General features: G+C 33.1%; 1 protein-coding gene across 3 annotated transcripts; it reads left to right on the forward strand.

Annotated features, from left to right (window-relative positions):
- The first annotated feature begins 1,849 nt into the window (after positions 1-1,849).
- Positions 1,850-7,025, forward strand: LOC25480747 (ELMO domain-containing protein A). Of its 3 annotated transcripts, none has more exons than XM_013586779.3 (10): positions 1,850-2,013; positions 2,642-2,744; positions 3,280-3,383; positions 3,799-3,867; positions 4,025-4,140; positions 4,729-4,783; positions 4,928-5,048; positions 5,696-5,746; positions 5,841-5,935; positions 6,421-7,025. In XM_013586779.3, the coding sequence occupies exons 3-10, from the start codon at positions 3,288-3,290 to the stop codon at positions 6,520-6,522; spliced, it is 705 nt and encodes a 234-aa protein (XP_013442233.1). In that variant the 5' UTR covers positions 1,850-2,013; positions 2,642-2,744; positions 3,280-3,287; the 3' UTR covers positions 6,523-7,025. The 3 variants fall into 3 exon arrangements, with proteins under 3 accessions (XP_013442233.1, XP_013442236.2, XP_024630160.1); XM_013586782.3 differs by lacking the exon at positions 1,850-2,013 and adding an exon at positions 2,067-2,184; XM_024774392.2 differs by lacking the exons at positions 1,850-2,013; positions 4,729-4,783 and adding an exon at positions 2,067-2,184 and having other exon boundaries at positions 4,942-5,048.
- The last annotated feature ends 6,271 nt before the right edge of the window (positions 7,026-13,296 follow it).

A 13,296-nucleotide genomic window follows, 5' to 3' on the forward strand; every position in this document is an offset into this window, starting at 1 on the left:
GAAATGGGGTAGCATTGGCTAGCTCGAAAGAAGAAAAATAACTTAAATAACTAGTATAATTTGATATGTAGCTACCTCATTAATATATTATTTGTCTACTCCAAATAATTTTGTTGGTTTAAAGGAAGATGATATTACACAAATATTAATAATATATTTAGTTTATTGTCAATTATAGATGAATTTTACTTCTTAAAATCCGTAAAGCTTAACTTCTATAAATAACTCTAATTTAAATATTTAGAAATATCTATTGTTTAGCGTTTATTTTCTTCGTTTCCGTTTTTATTATATATAAGTACAAATTATTGTAAATTTATTTTCTTTATTGATTAAGTTTAATATATTAATTTTAAAAATATATTATATTTCTTTCTTTATATTTGATCCCATCGTAAAAATTGTGTTAGCTTCACCGCAAAACTATGTTATAGGCTATCATTGGGGAAAATGGATGGCTTGGAAAGCCAAGAAACAGACACACAAACCAAAACCATGACAACAAACCTCTTCCCTGCAAAACTCAATCTTAAACAAAATGTCATTTTTTTACTTCCCACGTTCCATCTTCTTTCTGGCCCCACCAACGTCAATATACAACAAAGTACCAACGTCGTCGTCACCACCACCACCATCACCACTATTCACGTGTTTTGTTATATGTCGTAACATAACAGGTATTTGTCATTGCATATATATTAGAGTAAATAGACAAATTTGTATTGAATATATAAGCATATGAATATGATATGATAAAGGGGTAACCTTAACGCAACTGCTAAAGTTGTTGTCATGTGACAGGAGGTTATGGGTTCAAGCCCTTTTTTTATGAATATGATATGACAATTTTACGAAAGCCAAATACATGATGGAAATTTTGAAATTAAGTGTCAAAATACATTTGGTTTTTGTAACTGTTACCTTTTACCATTAGAGACTATGATATTTCACCTTAACCAAATATGTGTCTTCCTCGGTCTTGATTCTACGTCAAGGCACCTTATTAAAGATTAATTTGTCTATGAAATTTAGGTTTTCGTGGACAAATTTGGTAATAATTAACCGATGGTGATGTGTATTATTCAATTCAAACAAATCCCTATGCCACAATAAAAAGATTTAAGAATTTTCCACAATAGCATCCCAAACGTTATTGTGGCAACTGCAATGTAAAGGTTACAACATAATTGGTGATCTTTCTTAAAAAAAATTGGTGTCTGATCACAATTTAAACAATGCTTCACTTTTATTCTTAATAAATTGAGTATGTTTTAATGTTTACATGCATTTTTAAGAAGTTAAACTATTTCACCAAAATTAATATCAAAGAGAATTGAATATGAAATCTTGAAAAGAGCACACTTTCTAAATCAATATCACTATTATTTAAATGTAAGGGGATATATAGATGGCTAAAGAGTTATAACTTAGTTCTCTAGATAAAGGGCAATTGGTGCACTGAAGCTCCCCCGCATACGCAGGGATCTGAGAAAGGGTCTCAACATTTGATGTATTATACGCAACCTTGAATGGTTTTTACATAAGAAGTTGTTTTCAGGACTTGAACCCGTGAAAAAACCAAAAGAAATCAGGTTCTGGCTGCTTGATAAGAAAACTTTTGAGTCACCATTTTTTATTTATTCCCGGCTTTAACTTTGTCTTCTATACATGTTTGATTGGACCAAGGTATATACCTTGTTTGTCTTGCATGTAAAGTTGGTTGGTGGGCTAGAAAAAGCAACAAAAAAAAATGTTGGGCAAAGCAGGAACACCAACTCCACTTCTCACCCAACTTTTCAATTCTTCTTTTGCATCACTATAACATCTTTACACCATAAAGTTAAGCAAAAAAATTAAAATGCCTTTGATTGATTATTCTATTATTTTACTGTCTTATATTTCAACTTGTTATTATGTCTGAATTGAGTACAATCATAATTGGTATAGAGAAAATCAGCAGGAATGATGAGGAGGTTGAATTTGTTGGAAGGCATGAATTGAGTACAATCATAGGTGACCCCACTTCTTTCAAAAGTGCCTGTTTTTTTTTTTTTTTAAGAATTATTCTTTTTCTAGTTTCTATTAAAGAAAAGGATGAATTGAAAGACCCTTGTGTGTGATTGCGTCCTCATGAGACTGAGGAAGCACAAACGGTGTTTTCCTTCTTGCTCATCTCTTCATAAAGTAAATTCAATGTTGTTTTCTCATAAACTCATTGTGTCCGAAATGCATATATGCAAGTCAATCCATATCGGATACTCCCTCTAGTCCCTGTTGTAAGAAAAATTCACTTTTTAGGTTCATTGAATAACTGACGTGTATATAGTCTATATTATAGGGACCGGAGGTAGTATCATATATGGACTGACTTGCTTATATTTATTTCGGGTTCCGTAAGTTCTTGATAGTGATATGTAGTCTTAGTGTTTTCTAGACTTTTTTATCTGCCATTTAGTTCACTCAAGTTGTTTTAACATCTCATTGTACAACCACTGAAAATTAGAGCATCTTTTCTAAGTTTAAGCACTTTCAGATAGCATGTTATAATGCATATCTAATATGCATGAAATTGAAATCTGTCTATGGACTATGGTAATGTTTTTATTCTTTTCTTAAGGATGCTTATAAAATTAAAATGCAGGTTGATGAGGATGAGATTTATTGGAGACACAGGAAGGAAGATGAAGAGTTGGAATGGTCACATGATTCCACTCGCTTAATAGCTCAGTTGACTCAATGTTTTTGTGAGTATATTTTCTCTCTTGATCTGTGTCTTCTGTTTTTCAATGTCAATATGAAGGGTAATACACACTGTAAGAAATTGCAAGCAGTTTCAGTGAAATGCTATTTGAATGCTTTTATAGGACATTATTTTTCTGAATATCGTGATATAGTATCCTACATACAACCCACTTGGGTTGGTCTGGTGGTATTGGCTTGGGACCTGGGAGTGTGCTCCTCCTCGAGGTCTCAGGTTCGATTCTCTCGGATGCCAATTTAGGTGGGCTAATTTAGCTTCTTCAAAGAAAAAAATATCCTACATACTTTTATCAACAATCAATAGGGATTAAATTTTAAGTTTAACCCTTTAATTTTAGGAGCATTGTTAACAACTCAAGCTTATATCTGTGAAAAGTTATTATTTCTGATCTGAAATTTAATGCGCCAAAGTATCTAACAATGACTTAGAAACACTGCAGTTTGATGATTCTTTCTTATATGAGCTCAATTATCTTTTACGTTTTCTTCCATTTCTGATCCGTATTTTGTTGCGCATAGCTACTGCTATGGTTGGATCACGATCATGGATAGGAGGATTCTTTCACCGAACAAACACTAAACAAAATGATAAGTTTGTTGACTATCCTTTGACTCCTCTTGAGGTAAAGGGAATATGGAAGTTGCTGATTTATTGATCTTTTCTGCTTATTTGCTGAATGTTTTAAGCATTTGCTGATCCTCCACATGCTGTCAATGTTATCCAAGACAACGTTCCCCTCAAACAACTTAGTGTGTTTTCGAGTCATAAAAGTGATTTTGAATTTGTCATTTTTTTTTTGTTACAATAAGTTTGAAGTAAATGTGTTTATATGTTTTTACCCTGAAAAAAAATTGAAGTGTAAATATTTCAAATTGATGCTAAAGCTATTTTTTTATCAATTCTTGTCAATTAGAGATTTTAGAGCTAAAACATTTAGTTTTTTGCTAAGTGAGCTTAACTTGTTGTTTCAAATCAGAATCTGCAATTCTGTCTTAGAGTCGGTGAGATTAATTAACTCGTTTTCATGTCCCTATCAGGAAGAAAGACTTCAACGGCTTCAAGAGCGGCTGGATGTTCCTTACGATGAAACTAGCCTTGACCATCAAGTACTTCTTTTTTTCTTGAAGCTATCTTTCTATGTTCTTTATTTAGTTTGTCCATTGTACTCTCTTAATCTGCATTCCGAAAATGGAAGCTCGGGTATACTTTTGAGTTGTTATATTCATACTAACTTTTACTAAAAGTGTCATTAACATTCAACAGGAATCATTGAGAGCTTTGTGGAATTGTGCCTTTCCTAATGTTACTCTAAAAGGTTTGATATCTGAACAATGGAAAGATATGGGATGGCAAGGTGCTAATCCATCCACCGACTTTAGGTATACAACAACGTTAATTTTTAACACTTTTTCTTAATTCAAAGAATGTGATGCAAAATGTCGTGAAATCAGTTCCAATGTAGTGCTGTTGATGTTGTTTATTACAGTAGCATAAAATTTCATAACTATTTCCTTGATATTTAAGTAAGGATTTGGATCATCTCCGATGGTGCAGTGTCGTAATAATTTCCTAACTTAAGAATACATAATTAGAAGAAGAAAAAAAAAAAACCCTTTTATTTCACATAAAATTGATATTCATATATCAGTCGATTTAGATAATTACCAAAATTAAATTCTGGACGTAGACTGTTTTCTATGTGTTGCTCGTGCAATCAACACATAAGATCGGGACTCGAGATCGATAGCGTCAATATTCTCTCAATATCTTTCTAAGAAATTTCAAAATGTTTAAAATAGTAGATCGATATAGTTTCATATTAGTGATTATGCTTCATAAACTCATTATTTGAAAGCATTTGTTCGTAACTCGGACAAAGTTTAGGAGAGAGGCATTGTACTTCACATATTCATTGAGTAAAATTTTTATAGTCAAAGGTAGTATGTCTAATAACCTGATTTCTTCAGGGGATGTGGCATCATTTCCCTTGAAAATCTGCTGTTTTTTGCAAGGAAATATCCGGTAAGGTTTTGTGTTTTTATTATTCTGCACACATGAATGAACTTGATGAATCCGCCTTTATTTGCTTTCTCATTTAGTTTCTCTTGACATTTATGTTGGCAGAAAAGATGAGTTATTACTAATTTTATGGAAATTCAAATGAAGGCATCTTTTCACAGGCTGTTGTTGAAGAAAGATGGAGACCGAGCAACGTGGGAATATCCATTTGCTGCTGCTGGCATTAATATATCTTTTATGTTGATACAGATGTTAGATTTATGCTCAGGTTTGTATACAGCATGACTGCAGAACAAAATATACCGATATAGTCTCATCATAGTGGGGTAACCTTGGCGCAACCGGTAAAGTTGTTGTCATGTGACTGAAAGGTCACCGGTTCAAGTCCTGGAAACAGCCTCTTGCGTAAAAACAAGGTAAGGCTGCGTACAATACACCGAATGGTGGGACCCCTTCCCAGACCCTGCGTATGCGGGGGCTTTAGTGCACCGGGTTGCCCTTTTTATAGTCTCATCATAGTGCTCAGAGTTTAATAGGGATGCGCATGTTGGTGACTAGTTTTACACTGATATCCAGTGACAACTCATCATTTAACTACTCTTTAAAAATAACTGCTAAATACTAAAATCTCATTGGATATCTGTGTTAAAAGTAGTTTACACTGACAATATACGTCCCCTTTTCCTTAGTTTAAAACGTTATGTGAGCATTGCTTTCTGTCTATAATGGTCTATGAATCGATGAAACTTTTGATATATGATGTTTCTTATAATGCTATACATTGCATTTGATCAACATTCATTTTATATTATGATATTCTTGGGATGATCTTTTGGAATTAATTTTTTTTTCCATTTATCAGAAAGTGATAGTAGAAAATGAATATTCTAATTACTTTTCCACTGAATGTTGTAGAAGGAAAGCCTCGATGTCTTCCTGGCATGAATTTTGTCAAGTTATTAGGCGGTAAGCATTGTATATAGTATTTGTCGATCATCCAATTTGTTTTTGATGTTTTAGCCCTTCAAATGCTTATAATTTTCATTGCATTGTACCACAGAAGATGAAGACGCGTTTGATGATTTATACTGTATAGCTTTTGAAATGGTGGATGCACAATGGCTGGCTATGCATGCTTCGTACATGAATTTTAACGTATTTTTGCTTTCCTTATCCTAAATGAGCTGTTTATAATTCATATAGGAAAATTGTTAATTTTAATATCGTATGTATCCCTACAACAAACAAACTTTCTTTTTTTAATACGGCTTAAGGCATTATAACTTCTTCGAGAATAAAGCATAAGCCCTTCTATGATAAGTGCTTATGCTATAAGCGCTCAATTAAGATGTTTATCCACAAGAGGTCCCCAAGAGTTATTTGACCGGTGCTATACATATGAGTTTAACAATAACATTCAATGGCTTCTTTCCAATGCAATTTTCTTTATTTTCAGAAACCGCATTAGAAATGACCATCTGAAACTAAAATCCTGTTTGGTCCTTTCAACTTTTGCAATACACCGCTATGTAGCACCAACCAAAACCTTTTTTAACTATGTGTAAATAGTGAAGTAGATCAAACAAACGGTATAATATTTATCATAAATCATGTCGACTGACATTATTTCATGGCTTCAGGAGGTTCTACAAGCAACACGGAAGCAATTGGAGAGAGAGTTATCCTTAGAAGACATCAACAAAATACAAGACTTGCCGGCTTACAATCTATTGTACCAATAGCTCTGATCTTTCTCTTCTGTTCGCACACAACAAATTCCAAGCGGCACAATTTTGTAAGCACTGCAGAAAATTCGATTACAATGTCCATCCTCATTGAACTGAAGAGTTTACTCGTCTTCTCAATGGATTTGTATGAGTCATTTCTGTAGTTGTTTATAGCTGATATTTGGCAAATGAGCTTCTGACAATGAAATGGATTTTCGAGATACAGATGCAGTTTGAAATGGCAGTTGCACTTCTTATAATCCGAAGGAACCATTGATGATTTGATGAGATGTGAGTCCAAAATTGTAAAAAAATATTAATTGAATTAAAATCTTGAAGATATAATATTGGTGAGATTAGAAGGAACAAATGCAATGCAAAAGTTCATAAACTTGTGCACACCTCTTGCTTCACCTTGTTGTCTATGCCATTGCTGCTAATACAAACTCTTATAGTTGTATATTGTTATCTTTCTATTCTGTCAACAAATATGGAGGACATTAGTTGATTTAGTTTGATTACAATAGGTATTTAATGGTGTTCTGGCATGAAAATGCATAAATTCTTACTGCAATAGTTTTGAATCCTTTCTGGTTAATTCCTTGCTTGGTGCTCCACGATGGGCAGTGACGGATCCAAAAATGTTGATTTGCGGGGGCAAGATTTTATTGTTAAATATTTATAGAAAAATTTTTAGCAATGTAAAAGTGATATAATAGTAAAATCATTATCATTGAGCAAAATACTCGATATTATTAACACTATCCTATTATATATTAAAAAAATTGAAGACTCATCAACATCTACAAAAAGTCTTACCATAGATAACTTGCTCATTAAGTTAAGTCTTACTGTAGTTAATTAGAATAGTGTATAAGTTAAAATAGGAGGAATATAGAACCAATAAACAAGTAACTTAACTAAAATAGCTTTTTATAAAATATTTGGCTTACGGTCAATCAAATAAGTCCCATAACAAAAACTCAAGTAAAGGATAGAACAGCGAAGAAATGAACTTCCTCTAGTGAAACATCGACGTCGTCACAAACAACCAAACACAATTAAAGAAGGGGTGGGTAATCGAGTAACATAGGACATAATAATAAATAAAACAAATACAAAATGTATTTAAATAGACATATACCACAATTGATGATAGTTACATAGTATGGGATTCATCAAGTATAAGGAAGGTAAATTCACTTAAACATTGGAATTCACAAATGGACCTATAACATGTATTTGGGACATGTTTTGGACTCCTCAATGGCCTATGCTCGAAGATCTTACGCTGAGCAGAAGCCCGATCAGAAATGAATCCAAATACAACTTTCGCAAAAAAGAAAAAATAACCTTGAAAATTGATGTTCACGTTACTTAAAAGGTTGAAAAACACCAATAAAATACGTAAATACCCCCTCAGCAGTTAACTACTGATGCAAAGAATCGGTGGCAGCTAACTACCGAGGTTTCATCGGCACTTAACTGCCGATTCTCTGTTATAAGAATATAACAGACATAGGAATTTCCAAAACTCCATTGTTGCGGTTTTGAGATTGTTGGGTGTGATTTTGTCCAAGTTAAAGTCTTTCGACGCCAATTACAAACACAAAGTCAAGTACGTGCTTATTAAAAAGAATCATATTGCATTGGTTTTTTTTTTATTGAATTGTTAGATTTTTTGGATAAATTGTCACATATTTAGGTTTTGTTGATTTTTGATTTTATGATGTTAGATGTTTATGATTTGATTGATTTGTTAGATATTGATTAGAGTAGAATTGATTGAATTATGTTAGAAAATATTAGGAATTGTTAGAAATTGTTAGGTATTGTTATAAATCGTTAGGAATTGTAAGAAATTGTAAAAATTGTTAGGAATTTGTGGTAGAATTTGTAGGATAAGAGTAAGTTTTGATCTGATGTTTGCATTGTGTAGATATGTCTAAGAAATAGGGCAATCCTGCTCAATTAAAGAAAGAGGGTGAGAAGAAGAAAGAAAACTCGATCGCGACATGGCGCGGAATCGAATGCGATGGTTCTGTTAAAAAAACCAATTCGAAGGTGTGAATGTACAATAAGTCCAAGTTTAGGAGGAGCGGAAGGACATGTTATTTTGGTCCTCAACCAAAATCATGTGCCCTAGGGACTATCGAGGACAACCCAATTGACTTATGTGAAGAGGAAGATGATTAAATGTAATGGCTTGTAATGTCTAATTGTTTTGGATGTTCTTTTGTTTTTTATATGATGCGCATTTTGGTACATTTTGGTTTACATTTGTGTACTTTGAATAAAGTTATGTATTGAATAATTTCGATTAAAGCTGCGTATTGAATAGATTCGAATAAAGTTGCACAAATACACAAAATCAATTAAAAAATTACACAATTTTATTTACTTTTAATTTCATCTACATTACATTACATTCTCCCTAAATAAAGTTGCACATGTATACTCAACTGCACTCATATGTGATCTAAGTGTATACATAGTTGAGGCACTAGAATTTATTTGCTTAGTTTGGATTCAATTGTCTCAATTGTTAAAAGTTGTGAAACGTTATACGAACTTGTCGGAAATGATCTTTAAAACCGAGTACTTTGCAAATCTTTTGTGTATAGCTTGATACGATTATATGAAGATGTGTAAATGATTTGTTAGGTGTTTAATATGATGATATAGTAGTATGGTGTATTTCTTCCGTCACTTGAATTGTGAGAAATTATATGAAATTGTGGAGTTGTAATAATCATGTTGTTGATTGTTAGTATGAAATATACATGCTAATTGTTTGGTGATTTGATGAGGTGATTGTATGTATTGAGTCTTGTTATAGAGTTGTACATAAAAATGTTGGTGAGTTGTTGTTGAACATGTGCATGGTGTGTCATATGTTCACCCATTCATAGTTGTGGGATATTTATATTCAATTGAGGTGTTTATGATGTGTTGTTGGCATCATGAGGTGACGGCCTAGACGTTGTTGGTGACAGTACCACATGCATGTAGGAGTCGTGTCTAGGAACATAACATGTTGTGGCATGAGTCCTAGTTGTTTTGATCCTTGGTGTTTGATATGAATGGTAGTTGGCATATTTATAATGTTGAGGATTGTTGTGTTGATGATTAATGTTGAAGATGAATTCTCTCTTGACTTGAATTATTTAAAGTTTTGAATTGATTTTCAATTATTTATGTCTGATTATGATTGATGTCAAGCTAACCCCCAGGGGTTTGTGGTGGACCGACTACCTATTTGTACGAATGGGTAGACGGCGTGAAGGATTGGTTTTATAGCTTGCTTGGTGAGTGCTTGTGGATAGCAGGAGCTATCTCCGCGGTCGGTCTTTGGAGTCTTAGAGTAGGCTCTGATCTAGGATGTATGTCTTTATGTTTATTCTAGATTGATTGTGATGTTGAGATATTACCCATATGTCGGGATTTGGAGATTTTATATGGTGATGTATGATATATATCTGATGCGACTGTTGAAATTTTTTTATGCATGTTGTTTGAAAATCTTTTGAAGACGTAACGTCTATTTCTTGAATATTTGTATTATTCGCGTGTTTTATCGCTTTAATAGAAGTAGGGCGTTATAGGTATTCCTAATTAAAGGGTTAAACACTATTCCAATTTTTTAGGTCAACATATTGACCATTTCATGGTTACTATCTTCCATTTGCTTCCTTAAGCAACTAACGAAGCATTGGTCAGTGTTTGTTGAGGATTTGAATTAGAGACACTTGGCCCAGGATAATAAAACTGAGGGTCAATCATATTCAAATTCTCTGAAACAATAGGTAAACTATTATGGAGGCCTATTGTAAAAGATGAAGGCATTCCATATGGTTGGTTCCTAAGATTTGATGGATCAAAGGACCATGGATTTTGAACTAACGGATTACCAAAGTTCACGTTAGATTGTGTAACCACTGCAATCGTCCAAGTTGTAACGGGAATGGTTGATGAGATATGGGCAGGAATTGTTGCCCCCGCCGTTTCATCAACATTTGTGCCACGACATGGCGTCGTTTGTGGACCATGGATTTTGAACTAACGGGTTACCAAAATTCACGTTAGATTGTGTAACCACTGCAATCGTCCAAGTTGTAACGGGAATGGTTGATGAGATATGGGTAGGAATTGTTGCCCCCGCCGTTTCATCAACATTTGTGCCACGACATGGCGTCGTTTGTGGACCATGGATTTTGAACTAACGGATTACCAAAATTCACGTTAGATTGTGTAACCACTGCAATCGTCCAAGTTGTAACGGGAATGGTTGATGAGATATGGGCAGGAATTGTTGCCCCCACTGTTTCATCAACATTTACGTTTAATGATGTATTTTCCATCGATATTCTCGTTGGACTTGATGGTGAATCATTACTGCGAGTAGAACGTACCATTTCTGGAAGTTTCATTTTACTCCTCAAGAACATACACAATAGAAATCAGCAGTTTAGAAAAAACAGGACAAATTTCCAAGAAATTAAATTTAAATAAAAGCACAAACTGTCCTACTGGGCATGCCAATTTGTTTACCCTGGATTTTGGTAAATTACTGAACTGGTTGAAGACAAAAGGCGAGCGATATCAGCCAGCAAATCTCAAGACATTTCGTGTTTAATTGTCTTCCTAGAAATTTTGGTTGGTCTTGTATCAATAGAGGAAAATGCTACTTATACTAAGTAACTACCCACAGACACGTTCGAGACGTAACCACTGTTAACTGCTACAGACACGTTCAAACGATGCCTCTTCGATGAAAAACTGCTACAGACACGTTCAAACGATGCCTCTTCGATGAAAAACCGCTACTTAGCTCCTCCTTTCGATACCAACCTCCATTTGACATCTTATTTATTCTGTCGAATCATCATCTTGATCAACACACCCTACGGACTTCACTTCGACAGTTGAATCTTGAGAAGTCGAACTTATTCTCTTCTCTTCGAATCTAAGGTCAAACTTTGTTGACCACATTTATTATAGCCTATCGAAAATACATGCTAACAAGATTGTAGAAGTCTCTTTCTTGTGTGATTGAGGTGTGGTTGAGAAATATAAGTTTTTTTCTTGTGTGATTGAACAAAGGAAACCTCTTGCTTGTGTGCTTAACCAAATTGTAATTTGTGAGATTATAGTGGAAATTCCTTCAAAGTGAAATGGGGCTGAATTACTCTCTCTCTCTCTCTCTCTCTCTATTTTGTTTATAAATCAATATATCAATAATTTTCATTAATATTTAAAAATTTAAATCTATTATAAATATTAACAGTGGATGTCCAAATAGCAAATAAATTTATGGGCTATACGAATAGGTTATTGGGCTTAGTTCATAAGCTACTCTATTTCCCTGTAAATAGAACTCAATTGTAACAGTGAGTGATGCATCAGTGAATAAGAATATTGCTCCTATTCTCTCTTCTTCTCCTTCTCTCTATTATTATCATCTCTATTTACTTGTATTCATAACATGTTATCAGCACGCTATAAGGTATTAATATAATCTATTTAACTGATTCGTGGTTTGTTTTGCTATTCAACGTGATTGCATAGAATTATTAAAATTGGTTTCTTTGTTTTCTCTTGGCATTCGATTATGATATTCCTGGTATCTATGTGCCCTGTTTAATTGTTCTTATGAATTCATATATGCTTCTTTGAAAATAATAATAATAATAATAATAATAATAATAAGAAATGAATTCATATATGTTTGTGTTTTTGAATCGGTAGTAATAATTTATTATGAAGGTACATGACTCTTCTTTATCAATAATATATATATATATATGCTTAATTTTGTATCGATGATTATAGGCTACTGTTACAATTCCATCAATTGGAATCAGTGCCTTATAGATACACACTATCGTTATTTTGTAAATTATATACTGGTTATTTATTTCTAATTTAGCATTCTTGCATCCCCGAAGGATTGCATGAGAGATTGATCACATCTATCTATAGTATAATCTCGGAAGATCCATATTATAGTAAGAAAACAAACGCATCCCTAAAAGATCGCTTTAAGAAACCTATATATTTAGATGAATTCTTGAAGAATTCAACAGTACTTTGAATGATTGCACAAATAAATTTTACTAATGAATTCATGAAGAATTCAACTTTAGTACATCCCTGAAGGATTGCTTAAATCCTCTATTTTTATTCTCCATGAATTTTTGAAGAATTCAATTGTGACTTTGAATGATTGCATGATAAATGATTGGTTGTAAATAGAAACTCAAATTTTATCCTGGAGAATTAATTCAATAGTATACATCCACAAAGGATTGCTTAAACATAAAGGATTTTATTGTTACTATATAGTTCCTGAAGAACTAAAGTTCAATTTTTATTCTCTATGGATTACTGAATAAATCAATATTGATCCTTCCGAGAAGAACTGAAGAAATGAAGAATTCAATTATAATGCATTAACGAAGGATGGCATATAATATTGATGTGATTGTGTATAAAAATATAGTTTCTCTAAAGAACTTAAAGAATTGAATAGTGATGCATTTCTGAAGATGATTGCATAAGTATTTGATCTGATTGTAATTGTTGTTATTAATAACGTCACGCTTAAATGTTTTTGTGCAATCATAGCAAGTTAATTATTTTTTTTGAGTACATAGTTTTTATTTTTGTCAAGTTTCGGTTACAAGGTTTAATTACTTGTACTGCTGTACATCAGCTGTACATGTGATGTCAATCCAAAAGAAAGACCAAATCATATGTACACGTGATTGTTTGACATGTATGTGTAGG

The sequence above is a fragment of the Medicago truncatula genome, chromosome 4 (genome assembly GCF_003473485.1).
Source record: "Medicago truncatula cultivar Jemalong A17 chromosome 4, MtrunA17r5.0-ANR, whole genome shotgun sequence".
Lineage (NCBI taxonomy): Eukaryota > Viridiplantae > Streptophyta > Magnoliopsida > Fabales > Fabaceae > Medicago > Medicago truncatula.

Coding starts and splice junctions, on each gene's coding strand:
- LOC25480747 (XM_013586782.3), top strand. CDS start 2,131: ATGAGACTGAGGAAGCACAAACGGTGTTTTCCTTCTTGCTCATCTCTT. Junction 2,185..2,641: donor CTTGCTCATCTCTTCATAAA/GTAAATTCAATG, acceptor ATTAAAATGCAG/GTTGATGAGGATGAGATTTA. Junction 4,784..4,927: donor TTTTTGCAAGGAAATATCCG/GTAAGGTTTTGT, acceptor ATTCAAATGAAG/GCATCTTTTCACAGGCTGTT.